Source organism: Vombatus ursinus, unplaced genomic scaffold (genome assembly GCF_900497805.2).
Source record: "Vombatus ursinus unplaced genomic scaffold, bare-nosed wombat genome assembly UNPS02009173.1, whole genome shotgun sequence".
Lineage (NCBI taxonomy): Eukaryota > Metazoa > Chordata > Mammalia > Diprotodontia > Vombatidae > Vombatus > Vombatus ursinus.
The window spans coordinates 777,456-803,769 of NW_020948951.1; the positions used below are offsets into that span (position 1 = coordinate 777,456).

The 26,314-nt window shown below is 42.1% G+C and overlaps 1 protein-coding gene across 1 annotated transcript; it reads left to right on the forward strand.

The window, feature by feature from the left end:
- Positions 1 to 2,598: 2,598 nt before the first annotated feature.
- On the forward strand, positions 2,599 to 20,919 carry TSPAN16 (tetraspanin 16). Its single transcript, XM_027851273.1, has 7 exons — positions 2,599 to 2,655; positions 3,321 to 3,527; positions 4,502 to 4,576; positions 14,800 to 14,907; positions 15,798 to 15,935; positions 16,706 to 16,789; positions 20,857 to 20,919. The coding sequence occupies exons 1-7, from the start codon at positions 2,599 to 2,601 to the stop codon at positions 20,917 to 20,919; spliced, it is 732 nt and encodes a 243-aa protein (XP_027707074.1).
- Positions 20,920 to 26,314: the final 5,395 nt, after the last annotated feature.

Below are 26,314 nucleotides of genomic sequence, written 5' to 3' on the forward strand. Positions count from 1 at the left end.
ATTTCTAGTCTTGAAACATCGCTTACAGAATTGAAAGGTAAAACGATTTGGCCAAGTTCATATAGCCAGGATGAATCAGAGGTGGGACTGGAGCTCAGGTCTTCTCTTCCTTCATATACATTGTTCTTTTTGTGACATCATGGAATGGCTTCATTTCATTGTTCATTGGAACCAAGTCCCAGACATTCACCAGGCTGGTCCTTCCCCCTCACCCTGTGATTCTGAAAGGGCCCAGAATGTGGATTAGCTAAGAGCCCCTGGACCCTTGAGCTGGTTTCACACTTATGCATCCCATCCCCTTTGTTCTTTTGATGGCCCAGTTATCAGTATATCTTCTGCTGTCTGCCTTGGAGTGAGAAGTATGGATTGGGGTTGGGACCAGGAGGCAGGGGCATCACCATTCCCATCCCCAAATTCCATGAAATTATCTTTCCTCCTCCTGTCTCTTAGAGAGAGCTCTTGCTTTGTACTTCTTTTAATATTTGTAGAGCACTTCATACAGCACCTAGCACATAGCAGGCATTATATAAGTACTTATTCCCCTCCTCTCTCCCCCTTTTTGGGCAGCCCAGTATAGAGGACTCAGAATCAGGAAGGTGTGAGTTCAAATCCTTCCTCGGGCATTTGCTAGGTAGTTGATCTAGGACAAGCCACTCAAACATTCTAAGCCTCCATTTCCTCACCTATAAAATATAGATAATAATATGTGCAGCAGGTCATAGGATGATTTTATTATATTTTGTTTACTAGTCCTGTAATTTTATATAAGGGAACAGTAGATAGAGCTCTGGGCTTGGAGTCAGGAAGATCTGAGTTCAAATTCACCCTCAGGCATTTACTAACTGGGTAACCCTGGGCAAGTTATTTGACCCCAATTTATGGACATCCCAGTAATTTCCAGTTCTTTGCCACCGCAAAGAGACCTGGGACAGTTTCAGTTATATCCTCTTCATTCACGGCTGTCTACTTTTTCCCTCCATCCTCAAAGGGCAACTGAGACCACACACCTACTTCTTTAGGGCACACAAAGGATGAGATGAGGCAGGATTCAGGGGGGTCTCAAAAGCACTTCTCTCCTACCCATACAGGGAGTATTATTCCCACTTTATAGGTGAGAAAAACTGATCAGGTAGAGAGAGAATCAAGCAAACAGAGTCTGGCTGGGGACATTGGAGGAATAGCTTACTCCTTTCTGAGGAGCTGCGCTGGGAGAAATCTCAAGTGGTTGTTCTTTAGTCCCTGGGCACCCAGCCTGCTCTGGCCAGTTGGAGGAAAACCATATAATTGCCCTAAGCAATGACGTCAAGCCACACTTGTGGGTCAGCTCAGCTAGCAGGCAAAGCAGAAGGTTTGCCTCATGGGCCACCAACCAGGATGCCCATGATTCCTCATTATTTAGCTAAGTCTCCTCCTACCTTTGTGTGTGTGTGTGTGGGGGGGGATTGTGCCATTCTCAGAATCCTAAGATGAAGAACTAGAAAGTATCTGATTTAGAAACCATCTAGTGAAATCTGACTCATTCATTTTCCAGATGAGGAAACTGAGGCCTAGAGAGAGAAAGGCATTTCCCAAGGCCACATGGATCATAAAAGTAGCAGTTAAAAGATTTTAACCCAGGCCTCCTAACACAACATTCAGGGCTCTTTACACTACCCCCATGATCAATAAGGGGACAGATTTAGAGCTGGAAGTGACCTTAGAGGATGACTGGCTCAGCCTCTTCCATTCTGTGAGTGGCTTAGAAAGGCTAAGATCACACAGCTAATTAGTAACAAAGTAACAAAGGCAGAAACTGAACCCTGGTCCTCTACCATCCCGCCCCTCTGTAAATGAGCCTCCAAACACCGCATTAATGTGAGGCAGAACAATGTACAGTGGAAGGGACACTGGTTTTGGTGTCATCAGGCCTGAATTCCAGTCCTGGCCCTGACACTTACTAGCTGTGTGACCCTGGGTGAGTCACTTGACCCCTCTGTGCCTCAGTTTTTCCATCTGTAAAACAGGGCTGATAATACTTGTATTAGGTTCTTCACACGATTGTTGGGAGGAATACACTGAGTAAATTGGAAACTGCTTAAGAAATGGGTGATACTATTATTATTTCTTGTTTCATTTGTTCCTGATCTCAAGATCAGTAAAAAGAACCTTTGACCCTATTGTATTTGGGTAATCCATACGAGGAAGGCAAACTGAGGGGCTTCCATTTATCCAAAGAGGGTCAGTCACCTGCTGGAGGAAGCCTTGACCCCCTCCCCCTAGAGCGGGGTTGGAGCACCCCCAGGAAAGGGGAGCACCCCTCAGATAATGAGCAAGTCTAGGAGCCCAGGGTCAGATGAGCTCCGGGCAGTCATTAAAGCAGGGGACGGTCTCTTACAGGTAGATGGTCTGGGAAGGCCCTGCAGTCGGGGAACGAGCGGCACTGAGGGTCACCATCCCATCTGTCCGGCCTTCCTCAAGAGCACTGTGGGCACCCCGCTGCAAGCCTTGCCTTTCTACCACTAGGCAGGCCGCTGTCCTGCAGATTTCCTGGAAAGCCGGAGCTGCTCTTTGGAGATACAGAATTAGCATAGCCATCTCCCAGGCTTCAAACAGAGGAAGATGGCTCTTTTTGCTCTCCTAAAAAGCCTGATGTTTCTTTTTAACAGCATCATATTTGTGAGTATGAGACCAAGAAGAGATTTTGCCTTTGCCCTCCTTCTCCGCTACACAACCCAGATATATTCCAGGGAAGGGGGAATTTCTGAGAAGTCCCCTATATCAAGAGCTCCCTTATATCCCTACATTCTGCCTGAGGGAGAGATTCTTCTACAGAGATTCTTCCTGGCTCGGTTGGGAGGGACCACTCATGCTAGGGAAGCTCATGGGGCAGAGTTCACTATCTTCCAGGCTAGGGTCATCGGGCACTCAGCTCATAGCCTTCTGGTGGCTATTTCACTCAAATCCTTTTTCTATCACATGTTTCCATTCAGCCCTCTCTCCTGAAAGTCCCCATCATAGGTTTTCTTTGGGAATAGATGTGCTGGGCAATACCTGTGCTTGAGGGGAATGGTTGGAAGATGAGTTGGGCGAGTGAGCCCAGTTTTCTCTGGCCAGCCTGTTGAGAGGTGCCAACACACTGGGAATACCTAGACAGCGAGTCACCATCTCTGCTTCCAAATGCCAACCCAAGGCAGCAAGGAAAATTTCCCTAGTCCAGAAGTTTAAGGCGGTGGAGCAAGACACAGATAGGAAGTTTTCTGATAAAGACATTACTTTCTCCAGTAAAATACTTATGAAAGTCATTCCCCCCCCTCATTTTTCTCCCTCTTTCTCTTTCCCAGTTTGGGGGATTGGGACTACTGGGCATTGGTTTGTGTTTGAAAATGGATGGAAGCTCCTTTACTGATTTTCTGGGGGCTACAATTTCACCGTTCACCCAGCTGCTGGTTGTCAGATATTTCTGCATCGTCATTGGCAGCATCCTTTTGTTCCTGGGAATCCTGGGCTGCTGGGGAGCCATAAGGGAAAATAAGAGCCTGTTGCTGCTGGTAGGTAAAAGGAGGAAGTTGGGCCTGAGAATTCCATGGGTTGGAAACTGGCGAATGTTTGGTGGCAAATTCTGGGTTCCATTCCCAAGTAGCTTTGAGTAGAGGAAGACTGTCATCAATCCCAAGCCCTGCTAGGGCCAAGCAGCTCCTTTTCTCACAAACAGGTGACACAGGTCCCCAGAGTGAGGATGAACCAATGTAGTCCATCCCTTTCTTTGCTAGAGGAATAACACACGCACGTCACAGGGAAGATGAGTGAATAGCATCATCTTTGTACCTTGTATGTGCGGGCAGAGCTGTAACTAGGATGGGGCAACTGAGGCTTTGCTCCAGGTGCTGAACTTTAGAGGATATTGGCAGCACTTAAAGTCCTTCAGTAGCATGGAAACAGCTAAACTTAGTGCTTACTTAGCAAAAATAATCAGTCAAAATAGGAAGCTGCAAGACCATGCTTCTTTTCCGCACTGGCCAAGCTCAGCTGAGATCCTCACTAGCCTGTCACCTGCCCTCTCCCCCACCTCTCAGTATCCCAGGGTCCTCCATCCTTCAATCCCCCCAATCCAAACTTTGTTTTAGAAAGTTGATTTGAGGACACGTTTTACGCCTCCTGCTCCAAGTGCAAAAGTTCCTAGTTATTGATCTGGGTGAGAACATGTTATAAGAAGGTAAGCCCTTTCTTTCTCTGGTGACTATTGTCATTTCTGAATTTGCCTAAATTCATCCCTGTGACCCTCCATGAATTCAAGGCTTCTTTTAAAGTTGAGGGCGAGGAAATGCTTATTATCTATTTGTCTTCAGAATCTAGGTAGGAATGGTGTTACTCAAGAGACCAACTGAAACATTGAAGAATTGGCCAATGGGCGTATTTTTCTTATTTATTTAGAAACATTGTTACCAGTGAGTAGGACTCTATTGTGGGGGTCCTAGAAGTCAGTGAGTGACCAATAGCAGTGACCAGATCTCTTTTCTTCTAGTTCTTCATCATCATATTGATCATCTTCCTGGTCAAGATGGCGAGTGCTATGATCATCCTGGTCGTCTCCTCAACTGTAAGTGTTCAGAGTTTGGTTTTGACTTACAGTGAGAGCAGGAAGACTGTACCCTATATCTCTTTTTTATTTTTTAAAAATTTAATTTAAATCTTTTGGTTTTTACATCAACTTCATTTCTGAAAATATTCCTCCCACCCTCCCAGTAAGCTATGTCTTACAATAAAAAAGAGGGGGGGGAAAGGGACAATTCAGCAAAACTAATAAAAAAAAACTAACAAAAACCCAACAAAACTAGCAGTATATGCAATGTTCTCCACTCATAGTGCCTCACTTCTGAAAAAAAAAGAGAGGGATTAGTGCATTTGTATTTCCTTATCTGTTCTTCAAGGTTGACATGCCTTAGAAGTTCTTATGGAAGGCTAGCTGTTGTGGGGAGGTGGGCTGTGACAAAGATTATGAATCAAGAGACTGGGATGCTGGAAGTCTGGGAAGTGAGGAGGACTACTGTAGGAGAAAGTTCTATGGGAACAGCTAATAAACAGTGTGATAAATGGCACTGGTATTTTAGCAAAAGGTATTTGGGAGTGCCAGGAAGTTGCTATGAGTGGGAATGGAGGCAAAAAGCAGCCATTTTTATTATTCTTTATTATTCTTTTACATAACTGGGTAGCAATTTATTCTCTAATGTACCTATCTCTTAAGCCTTTAAAAATGAAAATTAATTAACATTTTAAGCTAGGTCCTCTGAGTTTATAAATGCCCCTATACATATTACTGTAATTAATCACTCTCACTACCTTTCAGTCTTATTTTCACTTATATTATGGTAGTCATAGTGTATATTGTTTCTCCAGATCTGTTTACTTCACTCTGTATTTGTTCATATAAGTCTTTCCATGTTTCTTTGAATAACTTATATTCATTATTTCATATGGTATAATATAATAAATTACAATTTGTTCAGTCTTTTCTCAACCAACTGGCACCCACTTTGTTTCCAATGTTGTACTATCACAAAAAGTAGACATTCAAATGGCCGGAAAGCTTGGTGTGGGGAGAGCATGGTGGAGACTTCTGGACAAAATGGCTTCCTAAACAGAAGCAGATCATCTAGCTCTCAACTACCTACTCCAGCAAAGCCTTGAAATTATTTGTACTAGTTTGAATAATGTAACATAATAAGATACTCTAATAAGTGACTCCATCCACCCCAGAACTACATAAAAATTAGCCAGAAGCCCAGGAGCAAGAGAATGGAGGAAGCCAGCAAACTCAATGCAGACATAGGCAAACAAGCCCACATCCTCCCACTGCAAACAGAAATAGACCAGGGGTGTATGTAGCCTGTGAGATTCTGGATCCAGAGGCAGTTACAATGGAGGGCCCTGTGAGAAAGCCCCAGGGTGGTCACAAAGCTCCAGAATGGGGACCTTGGAAGCCCCAGGAGTGGTAAAAACCAGAGCAGTGCAGCAGTACTCAGACCTGAACAGCCCAGGAGCCCAAGGACTCCTAGGTCACTCGCATCCTGTCCTAAGATATGAGAGAAGGCACCGAAGATCTAGCATTCTGAACCTCAAAGATCTAGAGGGGCCTAAACCTGACAAGTAGACATCAAAATGCAGAATCTTTTTAAAAAATATTTATTTATTTATTATTTATTTTTAGTTTTCAACATTCACTTGCATAAGATTTTGAGTTCCAAATTTTCTCCCCATCTCTCCCCTTGCCCCACCCCAAGACAGCATGATCAATGGAGAATCTTAAGGGACTTAATGTGAGCCAAGCAGGGCCAGCTACTCCACACAAAATCCTTGCAGGGCACAGAGACTAGCCCTAGCACAATTTAGGAACTAAAGCTGGAGACATGAATAAATCAAAGAAAACACTGACCAGTACAAATAAATGATTGTCAATCCAGAGATCCATCAAAATAAGGAGAACTATTGTAATAATTTCAAACAAAGAGGAAAAAAAAAGATTCTCCATAAAGACTACATGAATACATAGAAGAAATGAAGCAAAAGATTTAAAAATGAACTAAAAATTATAGAGAAAAGAATAGAATAGAGAAGAAATAACTAAGAAGAGATGGTAAACCTTGCCCAAAAAATGTACTTCCTGAAAACTGCAATAGACCAAACAGAAATCAATAGCTCACGGAGACAGTAAGAAATATCAATCAAAAGACTGAATAAAGAAGAAAATATAAAGCCTAAAATTTAAGAATTAATGGACTCCTTGAAAACCAGGATTGAAAAAAAAAGCTTGGAAACCATATTGCAAGAATAAATAAAAACTTTTCAGATTGATTTGCCAAGGGGCAAAGTAACATAGGAAAAATGTATTGATCAGCTCCTAAAAATAAAACAAAAGTCCCAAGAATGTCATATTCTAGCCAAAATCCAAAGTTCCAAAGTCAAAGAAAAAAATGCCACAAGCATCTAGAAAGATGCAATTCATGTACCAAGCGACCAGTTAGGATTACACAAGACCTGGCAGCTTCTGCTCAAAACCAGAAGAGATCTTGGAATACAATATTTCAAAAGGCAAAGATATAGGCTTACAATCAAGAATAACTTATCCTGCAAAGCTGAATATAACTCTACAGAGGGGGAAAGGACTCTTTAATGGAATAGAGGACTTTCAAGCATTTCTCATGAAAAGATCAGAACTGAGTAGGAACTTTGAAATCCTAACATGAGTTGAAACCTAGAAAGGTAAATTTATTAGTGATAACATCTTAAATAGGGAAGAGGAAACAAGTGTCCCTTCAGAACCTTAATGTCTTCAAAGGGTATTGAAGGAGTTAAATAAGAAAAACAGAGGTCTTGGGGGTGGATTGGTTCTATTTGAGGATTTTAAGAGGGGAAAAAAAAGGAAAGGTAAATGGATTAAATTAGAGCAGAGGAAGAATGGGGTATGACTTGCTATTTCTTGTAATTGGAATACTTGAGGAAGGGGTATAAGGGATGGGGAAAGGGGAAGGGAAGAGAATAAGCATTTATATTAAGTATTTACTATTTGCAAAGCACTGTGCTAAGCCCTTTGCAAATATTATCTCTTTTGGGTATCAGATTAACCTACTTGTCTGAAATAAACATGGTCAATACACACAAAACATGAACAGGTTAGTGTAGAAATATATCAAACTCAAAAGGGAAACAAACAGGGATGGGAAGGGTGGTGTTAAGAGGGAGGATAATACGGAGGAGGGAGTAGCTGCAAGCAAAATAAATGTCCCCATCCTGAAGGGGGAATTAAAATGGGAAAAAAGAAAACAACTAGAATGTAAGGGGTGCCTATAAATGAACATAATGGAATATTACCACAAAAGAAATTACAAAAGATTATCTCAGGGAGTCCTGGATGGTATCAAATGATGTGGTGTGAAGTGAGTAGAACCAGGAGAACAATTTATACAAGGACAAAGAAAAACGACTTTGAAAGCTTTAAGAAATCTGATCAATGCAGTGATCAACTGTGCCTCCAGAGGATCTAGAATAAGGCATATTACTCGCCTCTTAACAGAGAGGTGACTCTGGGTCTATTTTTGTACATGGCCAATGGGTGAATCTTTCAAAGTTGTTTTTCTTTACAATGTTGTCTTAAGTCACTTTGAAAGACTTTAGAACTCTGACCAGTACAATGGCCAACCACAAATTCCAGGGGACTGATGTAACATGCTACTCACCTCCCAACAGAGAAGACATGGACTCAGATAGCAGATTGAGACATATTTTTTTTTCATGGTTAATAGGAAGATTTGTTTTGCTTAGCTATATACTTTTATAACAGGAGTTTTGTTTTTATTTCTTTCTCAATGAGAGAAGGGGAGGAAGTAGGAGAGAGAGAAGGCAAATTTTTCACTAATTGAAAAAAATAAAAATATTAAAAAAATTTTAAATGAGAGCATTACAATATTAAATCTTAATGTTTCACCTATCTATTCTTATTTGTTTCAAGGGTTTTTTTTCCTTTCTCTTGATTTTTAATGGGAGAAGGAGTGGGAAGGAGGGATGAGCTTAACAATAGTAACATCAAAAAAAAAGAGAGAGAAACAATAGTAACATCAAAAAAAAAGAGAGAGAGAGAAAGCCATTTTTAAAAATCCATGGAAAATAACAGAAGGAAGTTCAGAAGGGAAACATAGACAAGCAGGACAGTCTTGAAATATGGAATTATTATATGCTTTTTTTAAAGCAAGAATCGAGAAATTTAGATTCATGGTTTCATATGCAATCCTCTTTTTGTGCTCTGCTGTGTATATGGAAATTCTCTTTTCTGGTACATAAGTTCAGAATTAGAAATAAAATTAAAAAGTTGAAAGGAACACTGTGGTGATGGGATATTTGTGAAGAAGGAGAGACTCTTGGAGTGAAAGTGGGGAGCTCTTGTGGGGAAGAGATGCCTGAAGGCTTGGAGGCATGAAGTAGCAGTTGTGTGGTACTTTGGGCTGAGGTCTCCTTGGCCTGTGTCCTTCCCTCCTCTCCTCTCCTCTCCCTTCCCCTCTCCTCTCCCCTCAGGGTGTTCTGCCCAAAGGAAGGTAAATTTTGATGGCCAAAAGCTTCCAGTTAACTTGGGGTTTACTGGCTAGATTTCTTTCTCGAAAACTACATCTTAAACTCAATTCACTCTGGAGTTCATAGATTGGACAACAATAGGTCTCTGCCTAAGCACCACTTAGTGATTATTTTTTGGGCCCTCCTGGCTCACAGTGAATGTAAATAGTAACTGTTTGTCTTTTGGCCAGCAAGTCTGAGGGTCTTTCCCTTCTAGTTTGATTTTTTTTGCTTATTAAAGGGGCCATCCTTTGACTCATTTCTTAAAGAGGCCTATTCATTGAACGGGCATTGCCTCGCTCCAAGTAAGAACCTGGAAAGACCTTAGCTTAAAAGGGACAAGGTCTCCCATAGTATCCTGGGCCATCTCCAGTCATCCTGATCGATATCTGGCCACTGGATCCAGATGACTCTGGAGGAGAAAGTGAGGCCAGTGACTGTGCACAGCCCTGCCTCACTTAAATCAAAGTCACATCATCATCTCCCTGATGTCATAGGCCTCTTTGAGAATGAAGGACAAACCACACAACCTTGGCCTGTGTTGTCATCATATTTTGAGGGAGGGTGTGAAAGGCTGTCTACATCAGTCTGAACTGTGGCTTGCCAGGTCTGGCCCCTCAATCCAGCATGTACCAGGTTGGGAAGTTAAACTGTGAAGTCAAGTCCAATGTAATAATGTCTACCTAGATTATTCTGGCCGATCTGGCTTCTAGTTCCTTTCTCTTAAGCAAGGTGCTTCAGAGGCACAAGGAATTCCTAAAATGGTGAAGGATCTGGATACCATGTTACATGGAGGACAAGTGAAGGAACTAGGGACATTCCCTAAGAATGTGGAGTACCCCTAGGATTTATGCTTGACCCTGCACTGTTTAATATCTTTATCAATGACTTGGTTAAAATCATAGGTGATATGGTCATCACATTTGCAGATAACGTAGAGCAAAAGAGATAATTAGTACACTGGATGGAAGAATTGGGAGTTGAAAAGATCTTGGGTGTAGATGCCTGGGCCAAGTCTAATAAGATGAAATTCAATGGAGATAAGTATAAAGTCTTATAAATATACTTCATCAGTACCTGATGGGGAGGTACAGTTAGACAACAGTGTATCTTTTTTTGGGGGGGCAAAGTCTTATATTTTTTATGAGTTTTAAACAGAAACAGTTGTGAAAATATTACATTATCAAGACATATAATATTTAAATGGTTTCTATTCAGCATATCACCATTTTTCTTCCTTGCCAGTATCTGATTGCCATAATTCTGAATAATCTAGTTGTCAGGAGGTGTGGGAGGTGGGGTAGAGAACAGAAAGAATATTTTATCCAGGTATTTCCCAATATCCTAGCAGTGGAGTTCATTAGGATTATATCAGGTTTCTGATTAGATCTGTTTTTGTTCAGAAGTAAGTAGTCTAATCACCATCAAGGTGGTTTTATTCTCTGAAATATTTACTGCTGCGTAAATCCAAGAGATCTCTCACTGATGTTCAAACATAGCATGTTTATGCCACCATGTGAAATGAATTAACTTTGGAAGCACTTCAAGGTTTTCAGTAGTCCTAACCAGGCTGGAACTTACGTTGGTGGCCTCTTGTAAGTAAGGTGTGCCAGAATGTTGTATCATACGGACATTCTCCAAGAATGTATCAGATGCTGTTTTGTCTAGATGTTAGAATGATAAAATTATAGGCTACATATACACCATGCATAGGCTTAGTGATCTGTCTAATGTGTGCAGGTTAATGTTCCTGTTTGAGAATGCATTGGACAGCAGTGTATCTTAAAAATATCTGGGGGTTGAGTCAATTGGAAGCTTAACATGAGCCAATGCTGTGATATGGTGGCCAGAAGAGCAAACACAATCTTGGGCTGCATGAAAAGGTGTATCCTTCCAGGAATAAGCAGGCAGAAATCCTGCCATGCTATGTAAGACCTCTTCTGAGTTGGTGCATTCATCTGGGCACCACAGTTTAAGAGGGACGTTGATAAGCTGTAAGATGTTCAGAAGATGGCAACTAGGATGGTGAAGGACCTCCAGGCCATGCCTTGTGAAGGTCAATTGAAGGAAATGAAGTAATATTTGGTCAGGAAAAGAGATATGAGAGCTATTTTCAAGTTCCTAAAGGTCTATTTTTTCTGAAGAGAGACTGGACTTATTCTGTTTGGTGCCAGAGGGCAGAAATAGGAGCAATAAATGGAAATTATCAAGAGGCAATTTAAGCTTGATATATGGGGAAATTTCCTAACAATCAGAGTCATACAAAAGTGGAAGGGGCAGCCTCAGTTGGTAGTGGGTTCCCCCTCCTTGGAGGTCTGCAAGCAGAACCTGGATGACCATATGTTGGAAAGTATGTTATAATGGGGTGTGTTGTAAGGGTGATTTGTTTCCAAATATGGCATGGACAAGACAGCCCCATAGATCTTTCTTCCATCTCTTAAATTCAGTGATCCTATGGCTTCAGAGATATGAGTGCTGTCTTCAAAAATTGAAGGTGTATCTTTGGAAGAGGGAGGTGATATTCTATATGGCTTTGGAGTTCAGAACTAGGACAAATAAGAAAGCAGATTTCATCTCCATTGAAGGAAGAGCTTTGTGAAAATGGAGCTGTCCAATAAGCATCAGATGCTTTGGAGGGATTCAAGCACCATATCGAGGTCCCTCAGCCTCCAGTGCAGATGTATCTAAGAGAATAGGCAGGGGTCAGAAAATGTTGTCAAGAACATGGTTGTCTCTGACTTTGTGACAGAGTCATAGTCATCCAAACCCATTGGTGTTGTTTGTACCCAAGATCTAGTCAGCTAGCAATGCTGCCCAATGCATAGAATACACACACACACACACACACACACACACACACACACCACATACCAGGAAACCAGGCTCAAACACACACAGAAAGAGCTATCAAAGAGCACCCTCAGAGCTGGGAAGAAAACTTCTCTGTCATAAAAGGGGCTTACTTTTAACTCGCTTAGGCCCCCTCTTATCCACATAACCAGCTTTATAGTATAAAGAACTATTTAGTGGAAACCAGCTCAAAGGCCCAGGCTCTTCCTGCTTTTTTATATGCTGCCTATAAGAAACCTCCAAATAGCAGATTCAGGACAATTGCCTTGTAAGTACAATGGGTAGCAGCTGCTGTCTTCCTATTCCAACAGCTCAACTCCCCTGTCTTGATGACAGAGTAGTTATAGATAGAGCAGGGGTTCTTAATTTGGGGTCTGGGAACTTAAAATTTTTTTTTTGATAACTGTATTTCAATATAATTGGCTTCCTTTCTACGTGTTTAATGCATTTAAAAACGTCCGTCTAAGAGGGGGTCTGTAGGCTTCAATGGACTGCCAGAGGGATTCAGGACACAAAAAATGGTTAAGAGCCCCTGTCCTGAGGGTATTCCTGTATTAGGTGAGAGACTGGACTAGATGTTACCTCTTATGAAGTAAAAGGTTCCATGGGGTTTTTCTGAAAAGAGTATGAGCATTAAGCTCTATAATGTGGCTGATTTCTAGGGCATTCAGCCTCCCCGAGGTTCTCTTTAATGTTTCGTATCAATCTTGTGCAGTATGAAGGTGGACCAGATGATCTTTCACGCCTCTTCTAGCTCTGCTAGTATGTGACTCTGTGGAATTCTAGTGTCCCTGGCCACACTGGGAGCTCATTGAGGACTTCTGAATCTCTGATAGCATTCAGATAGATGGTGCAGTGGACAGAGTACTGAATCTGGAGCCAGGAAGACCCAAGTTCAAATCTGGCCTCAGATGTTTACTAACTGTGTGACCCTGGGCAAGTCACTTCATATCAATATCTATTAAGTGCCTACTATGTGCCAGGCTAGGTGGAGTCAGGAAGAGTCATCTTCCTGAGTTCAAATCTGGCCTCAGACATCTACTAGCTGTGTGACTACGGGAGAGTCACTTAACCCTGTTTGTCTCAGTTACCTCATCTGTAAAGTGAGCTGGAGAAGGAAATGGCAAACCACTCCAGTATCTTTGCCAAATAAGGTCACAGAGAATCAGACACAACTGAGACTGAACAACAAAAATGTGCCAGGCACTATGCTAAGCCCTGGGGATACAAAGAGAGGCAAAAGACTTATGCAAATAAATATACACAAAGCAAGTTATATACAGGAAACAATAAAAATAGGAAATAATTAATTAATAGAAGGAAGGCAGTGGAATTAAGGATTGGGGAAGGCTTCCTGAAGAAGGTGGAATTTTAGATGGGACTTTAAGGAAGCCAGAGAGGTCAGTAGTCAGAGGAGAGGAGAGGGCGTATTTGAGAGATGTTGCAAAGGTGAAATTGACAGGAAATGGAAATAGATTGGATGTAGGGCATGAGAGAGAATGCGGAATCCAGGATGACTCCTAGGTTGTAAGCTTGAGGGACTGAGATTATGGTGTTGCCCTCTACACTAATAGGGAAGGTAGGGGGTGGGAAGTTTTAGGGGGAAAGATAGTGAGTTCCATTTTGGACATAGTGAGTTTTAGATGCCTATTGGATATCCGGTTAGAGATGTCTGAATGGCAACTGGAGATGCAACATTGGAGCTCAGCAGAGACATTGGGGCAGGAGAGGCAGATTTGGGAGTCATCAGCATAGAAATAGTAATTAAATACATGGGAACTGACGAGATCACTAAGTGAAGTTATATAGAGGGAGAAGAGAAGAGGGCCTAGGGAAGAGCCCTTAGGGACACCTATAATTAAAGAATACAATCTGGATGAGGATCCAGCCAAGGTTAGAGAGTAGAAGCGGTCATAGAGGTAGGAAAAGAACCAGGAAGGGATGGTGTCCCAAAAACCTAGAAAAGAGATTATTAAGGAGGAGAGAGTGATCAACAGTGTCCAAGGCTGCAGAGAGGTCAAGGAGAGTGAGGATAGAGAAAAGGCCTTTGGATTTGGCAACTAAAAGATCATTAGTAACTTTGGAGAGATCAGTTTTGGTGGAATAATAATGTCAGAAACCTCAGTTGCCTCATCTGTAAAATGGGAATAATAATAGTACCTGCATCCCAGGGTTATTGTGAGGATAAAATGTGACAGCCTTTGTAAAGTCCTTTTGCAAACCTTAAAGCGATATATATATATATATATATACATATATATATATATACATATATATATGTTAACTATTATTATCTAATGCAGGGCTGGTGACAGACATTTGATTTAACAAAATCATCTGTATTTGATTTAACAAATTTAACAAAATCATCATTAGATTAAATTATCATTTATGGTTACTTACCTATTTCTCAGTCCCTGATCTTACTTACTGCACTTGAGGACCTAGAGGGCCAGATGTGGCCTTGAGGGCTCAGGTTCCCCACCCCTGCCCTAAATATTAGTGCTCTTCCTGCCTCTGAAATTATTTTATGCTTACTCTGTATTTATTTTTAATTTCCTTATTTGTATAAATCTTAGTTCTTACCAGTAGAATGTAAGCTCCTCAAGGGCTTAGGAATATTTTGTGTTTGTCTCTGTGACCCCAGAGCCTAACACAGAAAGTGCTTATTAAGTGTCTGTAGAATTGAACTGAGAACTGAATTACTGAGCTCTTTGGCTTGCAAAGGATGCACTGTTGTTTCAATTCAACTCATTTATTAAGTTCCTACTGTTTGCAAGCACTGTGCTGAGTGCTGGTTGAGATGTGTTAGTTTATGGCCAATATGCCATTGTGCATATAATCACAGAACGTTATATACCTTCATCCCAGGCAAATGTGCTCTTCGCAAACATTGATTCTTGGGCAGTCAGTACACTACAAGGGTCCTATGACAAGGAAGAAGAAATCACAGTAATGTGGAATACCACCATGAAGGAGGTAAGCTAAGACATCAGGAGAGATTCTCTCTGGTGGCCAAGAATAGAGGGACTTTCCCTTAAACAGTAGAATGCCTTCCTAACTGATGCTGAGAGAAAGGACTCCAGGCCTCCTGGGTCAGTGCTGACATTATACAGCTGATTTGTTTCAATCTTGTCAAGAAGAGGGGTGGTGGTGGAAGAAGATAAGGCACTGCACCTGGGTTCAAATCCCTGCCTTTCCACTTACCCCCTGTGTGACCTGAGCCAAATCATTGCACCCAGTGGAGACTTAATCTCCTGATCAATAAAACAAGATTGGACTTAAGGATCTCTCAAACCTCCTCTAATTCTATCAGGCTGTATCATATGATGGTAATTCCACTTATCTTCTCTTGGGCTCAGTTTCCTGATCTAGAAAATGGGGATGATCATTCTGACCTTGGCCACCTCACAGAATTATAGTGAGGGGCAAATAAGAGAACAGATGGTAAATGGGAAACACTTGGAAAAGTTTAAACTTTATACAAATGAGAAAGGTTATTGGCCAGCTAGGTGGTACAGTAGACAGAGAACTGGGTTTGTAGTCAGGAAGATCTGAGTTCAAATGCAGCCTCAGACTCTTATAAGCTGTAAGTGTGACCCTGAGCAGGTTCACTTAACAGCTATCTGCCTCAGTTTCTTCAACTGTAAAATGGGAGAAACAATAGTACCTACCTCCCAGGGTGGTTGTATAGACCAAATGAGATCATATTTATAAAGTAGGCACTGAATAAATGCTTGCTCCCTTCTCTCTTACTACTAATAATATATCCAGATGGGGATTTTAGTAATAGATATTGCTCCAGGTATGTAAGGCTCAGCTCTATCTGAGAAGTTCAGGATCCATGAATTAGTTTTCTTTCGTTTTAGCTGCACTGCTGTGGATTCCACAACTATACTGATTTCAACAGCTCTACATACCAGAATCAAAGTGGCGGCTACTATCCTGTCTTTTGCTGCAAAGAAAATTCACCTTGCCAGGAGTCTGGCATTGCTAAAGACAAGAAGGTAAAGTATAGAGGCTTAATACTAAATTTCTGATAAAACAATTTTTTTTTGTTTTTGGTGAGGCAATTGGGGTTAAGTGACTTGCCCAGAGTCATACAGCTAGTGAGTGATATGTGTCTGAGGCCAGATTTGAACTCAGGTCCTCCTGACTCCAGGGCTGGTGCTCTATCTACTGTGCCACCTAACTGCCCCAAAATAATTTAGTTTTTCAAGAAAAGATGGTATGGTAACTCTCCTAGCCCTCCCAGGCTGTACTTTGCTTCCTGGTCTGGACTGTGCTGTTTATCATCATGGCCATGTCTGGGTGGGTGAGCTGACTCCAGGCTTCCTGGTTCAAGGTGGGAGAGTGGGAAGGGGATGTTCAAAAGAATGATGTGTACCAAGATCAGCTAGTAGGGTATCTGAAGCAGATGCAGGGTCAAAATTAGGTTCATATAAAAGAGTCACTCAAGGGTGGCCCTGAAAGGGCCTAGGCTAGCCATTTGGCTTAAGGTCAGCAAGAAGGTATTGATCTCTTTCAATGTGTGGTATTCAAACATCATGCTGTACATCAAAATGTAAGAAATTATTTTATATTCTGGAAGATCTAACTCCTGCTCGTGTAAGTGTAAGCTCCATATTAGCCTCATAGAAAAATTGCTAGTTAAGGCTCTGTTGACATCAGACAATTTAGATTTTAAAACATATTTAAAGTGTTGCTAGAATGCAAAGTCAAATGTCACATGATTTGCTTAGAGGTGGAGGGGAAGATGTTGATTTTTTTTTCTTAGGGATGCTTACATAAACTGAAGGAGTCCCTGGAAAAGAATGGAAAGTTGATTGGAGGTGTTGGGTTGGGAATTTCAATCTTTGAGGTATGTGTTTTCTTTTCACATTTGGCAAAGTTTTGCCTGTGGTTGCTAAAGGAAATTTTGGAGGTGTGTTTAATTTGGAGACCTAAAGAATCTTTTTATCTTGTAATTATGAATTTTTCAGTAATACTGAAAGAATAGGAGTTGGGGCACAGGTTAAGGCTTCAGATCAGGGCATGTAACTTCTCTGGGATGGAGAAAGAAGACATATCAAGTGGGATGTTACCAAAAATCAAAACGTGGAAGACAAACTATTCTTTTCTGTTGTTCAGTCATCTTTCAGTTGTGTCCAATTCTTGTGTGACCCTATTTGGGGTTTTCTCGGCAAGAGAGTGGTTTGCCATTTCCTTCTCCAGCTCATTTTACAGATGAGGAAACTGAGGCAAACAGAGTTAAGTGACTTGTTTAGGGTCACATAGCTAGTAAGTGTCTGAGGTCAGATTTGGACTCAGGAAGATGAGTCCAAAAGATGAGTCCTGATTCCAGGCCAGGCACTCTATTCACCTAGCTGCCTTATTTAGAAGAGTCTATTGCCTCTCCCTGAGCTTAAATACCCTAACAATCAGGGGCCCAAATCCTGCCTAAGCTAAAGGAGCAAGAAGATACTCAGTTACATACTTTTAAAACCAAAAGAGGCAACATAGTATAATGAAAAGCACACTGGATTTGAAGTCAGAGGACCTGGGTTTGAATCCTATCTCTACCATTTCCTACCTATACAATCCTGGGCTTTTCTCTCTGGGCCTCAGTTTCCTTATCTGGGTTGGACTAGATTCCCTCTGAAGTACCTTACACTTCTACGTCTATGATCCCATGAGCTACCAGTTTCACCAACAGAGTTCACGGCCCTTGCCAGAAGTTGCTGAAACCACAATCTTCATCAGCTGGTAGTCAATGTGCTGGTGATCAGCCTCTCTAAAATTAACTGCGCCTATACTGGTGGCTTTTCCTAGCTGTGTAGGACCATTCATTCATTCACTCATTCAACAAGCATTTTTAGGCCCCTGCTATGTATATATTGCGCTAGATGTTGGGGATGAAAAGACAAGAACCAAATAGTTCCTGCCCTTGGGGAGCTTACATTTTATTGAGAGATTATCAATATGTACATGTATAAGTAAATTCTCTCTCTCTCTCTCTCTCTATGTATATATATATATATATATATATACATATAATATATATGAGATGGATAGATAGATGGATAGTAATTTTGGCAGGGACTGGGGATAAACCTTAAGTGGCATCAAGTGGCCCTTAAGCAGGCCCATGATGGAAGCTGGGGATTTTGGGAAGATGAGTAGGAAGAGTATTCCAGGCATAGGGGGTCAGCCTGTGTAAGGGGATAGATATGGGAGATGGAATGTCATGTATGAAAAGCAGCAATAAGAGCAGTGTGACCAGAACCCAGCATGAAGAAGAGCCCTATGTAACAGGCCCAGAAAAGCCAGCTGCTGTCAGACTTTCCAAGCATTGTTATTGCTTCAGGGTTTTCAATGACAGTCAAGCTTATGCCTGATCTTAGAGACAGAGGGAATTATTGGGACTTTTTGAAGGGGAGGAGAAGGGTTCAAACCAGCTAAACCAGTACTTCAAGAATATTAATTTGGAGAGAAAATGTAGGTGGGGTGACCAATGACTAGACTCTTGGAACTGGTATGGGTGAAAGGTGATGAGGGCATGAACTATGATGGAGACTATGAATGGAGAGATGTGTGGGGGTGGAATCCATAGCACTTGGCAACCGAATGGTTGGGGGTAGGGTGAAGGAGTGAGAAAGCTAAGGCAACATTCAATTTCTTTTTTTAAGTGAGAGTCTTTTTATGTAAATAGTATTTTTTCCAATTGCATGTAAAGATAGTTTTCAACATTCATTTTTTATAAGATTTTGAGTTCCAAATTTTTCTTCCTCCCTCCCTTGCCTTTCCCCTCCCCAAGAAGATATGTAATCTGATAGGTTATACATGTGCAATTAGCACCATTGAGTTTCTAAGCCTATCTGACTAGAAGATGCCTTTAATAGAAATAGGGAGGTCAGGAAGAAGGAGAGGTCTGGGGAGGAAAGATAATGAGTTCTACTATGGACACGTTGAGATTGAGACACCTATGGGATAGCGTGCTGGACCTAGAGTTCAAACCTGGCCTCACACACTTCCTTGCTGTGGGACCCTGGGTGAGTCACTTAACCCTGTTTGCCTCAGTTTCCTAATCTGTAAAATGAGCTGGAGAAGGAAATGGCAAAAAAAAAAAACTACCAAGAAAACCTCAAATGTGTCACAGACAGTTGAACTTGACTGAAATGACTTAATAACAACAACAACAAAAACGGGATGTCTAGTTGGACACATCTGATAGACAATGTGAGACTAGAACTTTTTAAAGAATACAAATGGTTGTGGAGAGGTGGGAATCATTGGTATGGGATGATTACAGGAACTGATGAGATTACAGACATGGAAGATCTAGAGAGAAAAAAAAGAGAAGATGGTCCAGGATACAGACTCGGGGGTAGACCCAGAGTTAGGGAGCATGATGATAATCCTGCAAAGGAGACTGAGATGGAGCAGTCAGACTGGTAGGAGAAGAACCAATAAGGACCAAGGCCATGAAAATCCGAGAGTAGAAGGTACCCAAGAGGAGAAGATGGTCAACCATGCCAAATTCTGCAGAGGTCAAGGATGAAGACTGAGGAAACGCCATCACACCTGGAAATTAAGAGATCTCAAGTAACTTTGGAGAGAGCAGTTTCAGTTGAATTGATGAGGTTGGAAGCCAGATTTCCAAAGAGAATGAGAGAAGAGGAAGTGGAGGAACTGAGTGTAGACAGCATTTTTAAGGAGTATGACTGGGAAGGGGTGGGGGAAGGAATAGAGGATGATAAAGGCAATAAGAGGATCTGGTGAGTTTTTTTAAGGATGAAAGAGACGCAGGAGTGTTTGTAGGTAGCAGGGAAGGAACCAAGAGGGCAAAGAGGATTAGAGAAAGAGTGGGGATGATAGTGGGGGCAATCTGCTGGAGAAGACGGAAGGGGATGGGCTCAGGTACATATAGAGATTTGGCCTTGGCGAGAAGGGCCACCTCTTCATCAGAGCCTGGAGTAAAAGAGGAGCTCGTGGCGGGATGGCAGCTGTGTAGAGGATATATTTGAGAAGGGGAGAGACTAGAAACAGGAAGACCAATTAGGAAAGTACTACAATAGTTTAGGGGAGAAATGAAGAAGGCCTGATGAAGATGTCTTCGTGACTGGAGACACTGGAGAAAAGGGGATAGATATGAGAAGTGCTGTGGTATTAACATCAATGGAATTGGGCAACAGCTGAGGGTGATAAGGAAGGGTTGGGGGGACTGCAAATCTAGATTACTGGGAAGGTGGTGGTACGCTCATCAGAGATGGAGATGTCTGAAGGAAGGGAAAGATTAGGAAAACATAGTGAGTTTCATTTTAGCCATGTTGAATTTGGAATGCTTGAGGGAAATCGAGGAGGAGCTAACCAGATGAGATATGACTGGAGTTCAGGAGAGAGATTGAGGCTGGACATACAGATGCCTAAAGAGGATACATGGGAGCTGATGAACCCTTCAAGAGAAGGTGTAGTGAGAGAAGAGTTACCAGGGGCAGAGCTTGGAAGAATTGATGAACTAAGGTGGGGGTGGGAGGGAGATAGATAATGGTCCAGCATAGAAGCCTGAAAAGGAGCAGACAGGGACAAAGAGAACAAGGATGAAGGAGAAATGTCAGGGAAGCCAAGGGAGAAGAAAGTCTAGGAAGAAGGAGGGGTCAATAGTATCAAAAAGTGTCAAGATGTCCAGGACTTGAGAAGGTCATTGGACTCAACAGTTAAGAGCTTATCAGCCCCACCTTGGAGGCCAGTTTCAGCAGGCTTGAGGGGTCTGAACTCAGAGTGAAAGGGATTGAGAATATAGAAAATTGCTAAAGGGTAGAGGTTGACTCTCTTCATTGTGTAGGATACATTTCCCAAGAATATACCAATGTACTTCTAAGCTCATTTTCAAGTACAAATCAAACCCAACATTGAAGATGATATTGCTGCACTCTTCTCCCTCTTCAGGTGGCAGCCATGGTGGTTTCCATGATCTTATTTTTCAAAATTGACGACATTTCATACAACTGAGATCTCTGCTGGCACTGCCTCCTTCCCTGCTTTGAGAACAGCACATATCTAAGCAATGATGTTTACTGCATGAATAATGCTACTTTGTATTAATAAATAATGCTAAGTATTCAGCTTGGAGCAGCAAAGTTGAAGAATGGGTACCATGCATTTCTTTTCACCAGATAATGGATGTTGATGGGATCTGGTGTCTATTCTCTATGACTGGAAAATTGTAAGAATTTACTTTCACTAAAAGTTATTAACATCATTTAAACATCATTTCCTTTATAAGAACAAAGAAACACATACACACAAAAAAACATTTTAATGGAGCTGTCTCAGATATTCCCTTGGACCAGAGAGTGTTCTTGTGTGCCTTTTCTTTGGACTTCTGGAAAGTTCACAGCTTTGTAAAGGAAAATCCATGGGAGCTGGCCAGTGTCTCCTGGCTGGAATGAATGGGCTTGATTTCTACAGACCAAAGAGAGTTGGTCTCTTTTTTAACAAAACTTTTTCACTTTGGGTTTGACGTAAAGTATTTGGGGTGGGGTGAAAGACAATAATCACAGTCACTGACTTTATGGAGAGCTTTACTTTATTCTCATTTGATTCTCAGATGAAACCTACAAGGTACTAATAGCTGTCATTTACACAGCCCTTTAAGGATTACAAAACACCTTGACACACGATTTCACATGTTATTCTCACAACTCTGTGAAGTGGATGCTATTATTACGCCCATTTTGTAGATGTGCACCCTGAAGCTCAGAGAAGTCCACGTGATTTGCCCATAGTCACACAGCTAGTGCATCTCTGGGGCAGGATTTGAACTGTAGTGTTCTTGAAACTTAAAAAAAAAATGACTTGTTAAGGGAAGTTTTTCCTTACTCTAGTGGCCAAAGTTACACCTTTTTATTTTTATTTTTTGGAGGGGGGGGCATGTATAATCAGCCCGAAAGGTAGGGTTTTTTTGGGTGGGTGGATACAGAGAAGCATTGCCTTTCTTGTAGATAAAACGGATACCCTGGGGGAGGGCCTCCTTGACTTTAAGCTTATCTTCAGCGCTCCCTCACATTTGGACTGTTCCATCGGAGGCAACCCCACCCCTTTCCCCTTCCCCACCTCGCCCCAATCTCAGTCAACTCAAGGTAGATTAATTTGGTGAAGTGAGCACGCGTTCCAGAGTTCAAACGCTCCCGCGCGTGGCGTGAGGCTGGGTTGGGGTGCCCTAGTGTGCGAGTGGCAGCGGGGCGAAGCCTCTAATGACCGCCTGCCACTTACCCACCTGGCTACCTGCAGTTTTTCTGGAAGCCGCTGGGTGGCATATGGGAGCGGGCCTGGGCTCGGCAGGTAGGTAGGTGCTGCTGCTGAATCTCTATTCCTTTAGCACTTCTGATGCGGTTCCCCTTTCTCTGATCTCAGTGCTCACCCTGCTGCCCTAGTGAAGGGAGAGGGCGTTTCTGCTTTGCCATAGACTCGCGATTAAGACCAATCTTCCTTCTCTGGGAGGACGGAAAATGCAGAGACGTGGCCCCCAGCTACTTCTGGGGTGAGGAGGTGGACGAGGCGCCCAGGGTCATCCCGCCCCACCCCCTTCCATTCAGGGTCTGCTCACCAGCCCCACGCAATTCTTCTTTGCAACCAGAGTCCACATACCAAAGGGGCAGTATCTCACTTGCGTGTCGACCCCGCCACATTCTGCGTACTGTTCTCCCAATAGCCTCCTCCCACACTCTCGAGCAGCTCCGAATCTATGATCCTATAATATTCCCAGTCACCCAGTTGGAAATGTTTCTTTGTACTCCAATAATTACGGATACTCTCCGAGGATTCGGCTGGACACACCCATACTGCGTGACTGGCATTGAGTTATCTTAGTGCTGTGACGAATCCAATGAAGTACATAGGTTCTCCACCAGTCAGCGTCCACGTGACCCACCCATCTTTCTGGATCACACATTTCTTCGATGATAAAAAGAAAGGTATGACAATCCGTGCCCTCAAGGAGCTTACAATCCAATGGGGGAGGACAACTCATTAAAAGAAACTGAAAGGGGGCTGTGGATGGTGGAGGGAAGTGCCTTGAGAGCAGGAAGAGTGTTTAAGCCTTTCTTTGTATCCCCAGCCCAGTGCACAGTGCTTGGCGCGTAATAACCATAATAAATACTGACTGATTGCTCAAGCCCTCCCAGCACCTCTCCGTTGTCTTTTGATTGATTTTCAATTTCAGTTAATCAGAGGCTTTGCATAAAGGTGATCATTGAAACCTGCCACAGCATCAAATGAAAGCTCCTAACAACCACTTAGGCAAATGCCCTGCAAGAGAACTTTCTGGCTGCCTAAAGGGATCTGGGACTTAATTTGTACAAAATGAAACTTATTCTCTTGGCCAGTCATCAAGCTGCTTCCTCAAATTTCAGTTCAACAAGAACCTACTATGTGCAGGGCATTCTTCCAGGTGCTGAGATACAAAGACAATCTCTGCCCTCAAGGAGCTCACATTCTGGGTGAGTTTCCGGGCACCCAGTTTTGCAGCCTGGGGATCATCCTTGACTCTTTACCGTCCCTCACTTCACATATCCAATCAGTTGCTAAATCTTGTCCTTTCTACCTCTACAACATCTCTCAAATCTGTCTTCTTAATAATAATATTAATAATAGCACTTATATAACATTTTTAGATTTAAAAAGCGCTTTACAACCCTGGAAGCTAAGTGTTGTGTAATCTCTATTTTACATCTTCCTGCGTTCAAATTGGGCCTCAAATATTTACTAGTGGAGTGACCCTAGGCAAATTACTTAACTTGGTTTGCCTCAGTTTCCTCATCTGAGAAGAAAATGGCAAACCACTCCAGTATCTTTGCCAAGAAAACCCCAAATGGGGTTCGTAAGAATTAGACACAAATGAAAAGACTGAACAAAAAAAACCCCAAAAACCAGACAAGGAAACTGAGGCAGACAAAAGTGAAGAGACTTGCTTAGAATCACACAACTAGTAAGTGTCTGAGGTTGGGTTTGAACTGGTGTTTCTCTGACTCCAGAGCCAACGCTCTATCCATTTTACCCTTCTCTCCACTCATACAGCCACTGGCCTAGTTCAGGCCCTTGTCACCTCTCACTGGACTACTGAAATGGTGTCCTAATTGGTCTTTCTGCTTCAAGCCTCTCCCAACTCCAATCCATCCTTTACAAAGATGCCAAAGTGATTTTCCTAAAGGGTGGGTCTGACCATGCTGCTTCCCTAATCAAACTCCAATAATTATGACTTTTAGGATCTACTATAAACTCTATTAGGCTTTTAAAGCCTTTTGCAACGTAGCCCCAACCTACTTTTTTAGTCTCATTATATTCTTGTCATCGTTGTTGTTGAGTCGTTTCAGTCTTTAGTGTCCCTTAGTGACCCCATTTAGGATTGTCTTGGCAAAGATACCAGAGCAGTTTGCCATTTCCTTCTCCAGCTCACTTTACAGATGAGGAAACTGAGGCAAATGGGGTTAAGTGACTTGTTCCCAGTCACACAGCTCGGAAGTGTCTGAGGCTACATTTGAACTCAGGTCCTCCTGACTCCAGGGCTGATGCTCTATCCATTGTGCCACCAATTGCTCCATCCTGGCCTTCTTAAGGTTCCTCACAATGCATCTCACATTTCTGTCTCTTTGTACTGGTTGTCCCATCTTCTCCTTCCCCCATGCCTAGAACGTACTCCCTTCTTCACTCCACTTCAGAATCAATTCCTAGTTCATTGACTCAGCCACATTCTATGTTACATCTTTCCTTATCCCTTCCCCCAACTGCTGATGACTTTCCTTGCCAAAACTCCTGTGCATTTCTCTTGTATATCCCTCTCTAAATATATATATCTATATATCTATATCTATGGTCTCCCCAGGCAGCTCCTTCAGAGTAGAAGCACTTTCACTTTTGTCTTTTAGTCCCCAGCAGTTAGCATCATTGATCCAACAGCACTTAATTAATTGATTGCTTCCTGAAGGGGGTGGTGTGGGAGATGTACATTGGATAAGCATAAGTAATTACAAATGTAGGGCAGCTCCAAGTAGGAGTAGCTAGTTACGTAATAAAGGCTGGAATCTAATATAAGGTGCATTATTGCAGGTCATATATGTAAAAGTACTTAACAGTCTAATTTGTATCACTTCTCTGGTTTCTCTTTCCTATCTCCTTAGATAAATGTGTCTATTTGTTATTTACTCTTCATGATGGTCTTTGGTGTAAAGCATTTGATGGGAAGGGAGTTAATCCCTTAGAGACAGCTTGGGGCACTCCTTCCTTAGTAAGGGTAGTGACTAGGATAGTGGCTTGAGTCTAAAAATCATTTCCCCTAGACTAAGTAACATTTAGGGAGGCAAAAAGATATCGTTCTAGCCTGATATTCCACCTCTGAGGAGGGTAGAGTGGGCCAGTCTCATGGTCCCAGTCTGTTAATGCCCTTCATTGTTGTTGTTTGTCCTTCGTTCTGGAAGAGAACCATGACATCACAGTCATAACTTTGAAAGTGAAATATATTTAAGTGAGGGAGGGCTGTGCAGTCATCAGCCTCACTTTCTCCTTTGCAGCCATCTGGGTCCAGTAGTAAGATATAGATCAGGAAGACTGGAGATGGCCCTGTAATGCCCTTCAGTGAGGATTCGAAGTCTATGTTGGAGCAGATGGGCAAGATTCTAGAGGTATCTATCCATCCCTCTCCCTTCCTAATAGCTACATTTAGACAAATCCATGTGCTAGCCCTTCTTAAAAGACTAGGTCACTCTATTTTGCATGGTTTGGAAGTATAGGGTCTGCAATTTAAAAAACTAGAAAAAGAACAAATTTTAAATTCCTAATAAGCACCAAAATAGAAATCCTGAAAATCAAAAGAGAGATTAATAAAGTTGAAAGTAAAAACCCATTGTACTAGGAGTTGGTTTAAAAAACAACAACAACAACAACAACAATAAAATAGACAAAACATTGGTTAATTTGATTAAAAAAAGAAGAAAACCAAATCACCAGTATATAAAATGGAAAGAGTGAATTCATCTGTGAAGATGAATTACTAGGAGGTATTTTACCCAATTGTATGCCAATAACTGACAATCTAAGTGAAATGGATGAATATTTACAAAAATACACAAGATCAAGAAAGAAGAAACATAAAGGAAGCAGAGGCAGCATGTGCTTAGGGACACGTGGTGACTAGGTTGAAGATGGGGAAGCTGATAGCCTCCTTCACCTGACAGCTCATTTCAGTTTTTGTCTCACTTGATGCATGAAAGAAAATGCAAAAAAGGTTGAGGGAGGGGCATATAATCCTTTTGAATGTAGACTCATTTCTGGCTCCCCCTCCACATATTCTACACCTCCCACTAAGTATTTCTGAGGCTTGGGATTAATGTAAGCACCCCTTTAGATTTGC

Coding starts and splice junctions, on each gene's coding strand:
- TSPAN16 (XM_027851273.1), top strand. CDS start 2,599: ATGGCTCTTTTTGCTCTCCTAAAAAGCCTGATGTTTCTTTTTAACAGC. Junction 3,528..4,501: donor ATAAGAGCCTGTTGCTGCTG/GTAGGTAAAAGG, acceptor CTTTTCTTCTAG/TTCTTCATCATCATATTGAT. Junction 14,908..15,797: donor GGAATACCACCATGAAGGAG/GTAAGCTAAGAC, acceptor CTTTCGTTTTAG/CTGCACTGCTGTGGATTCCA.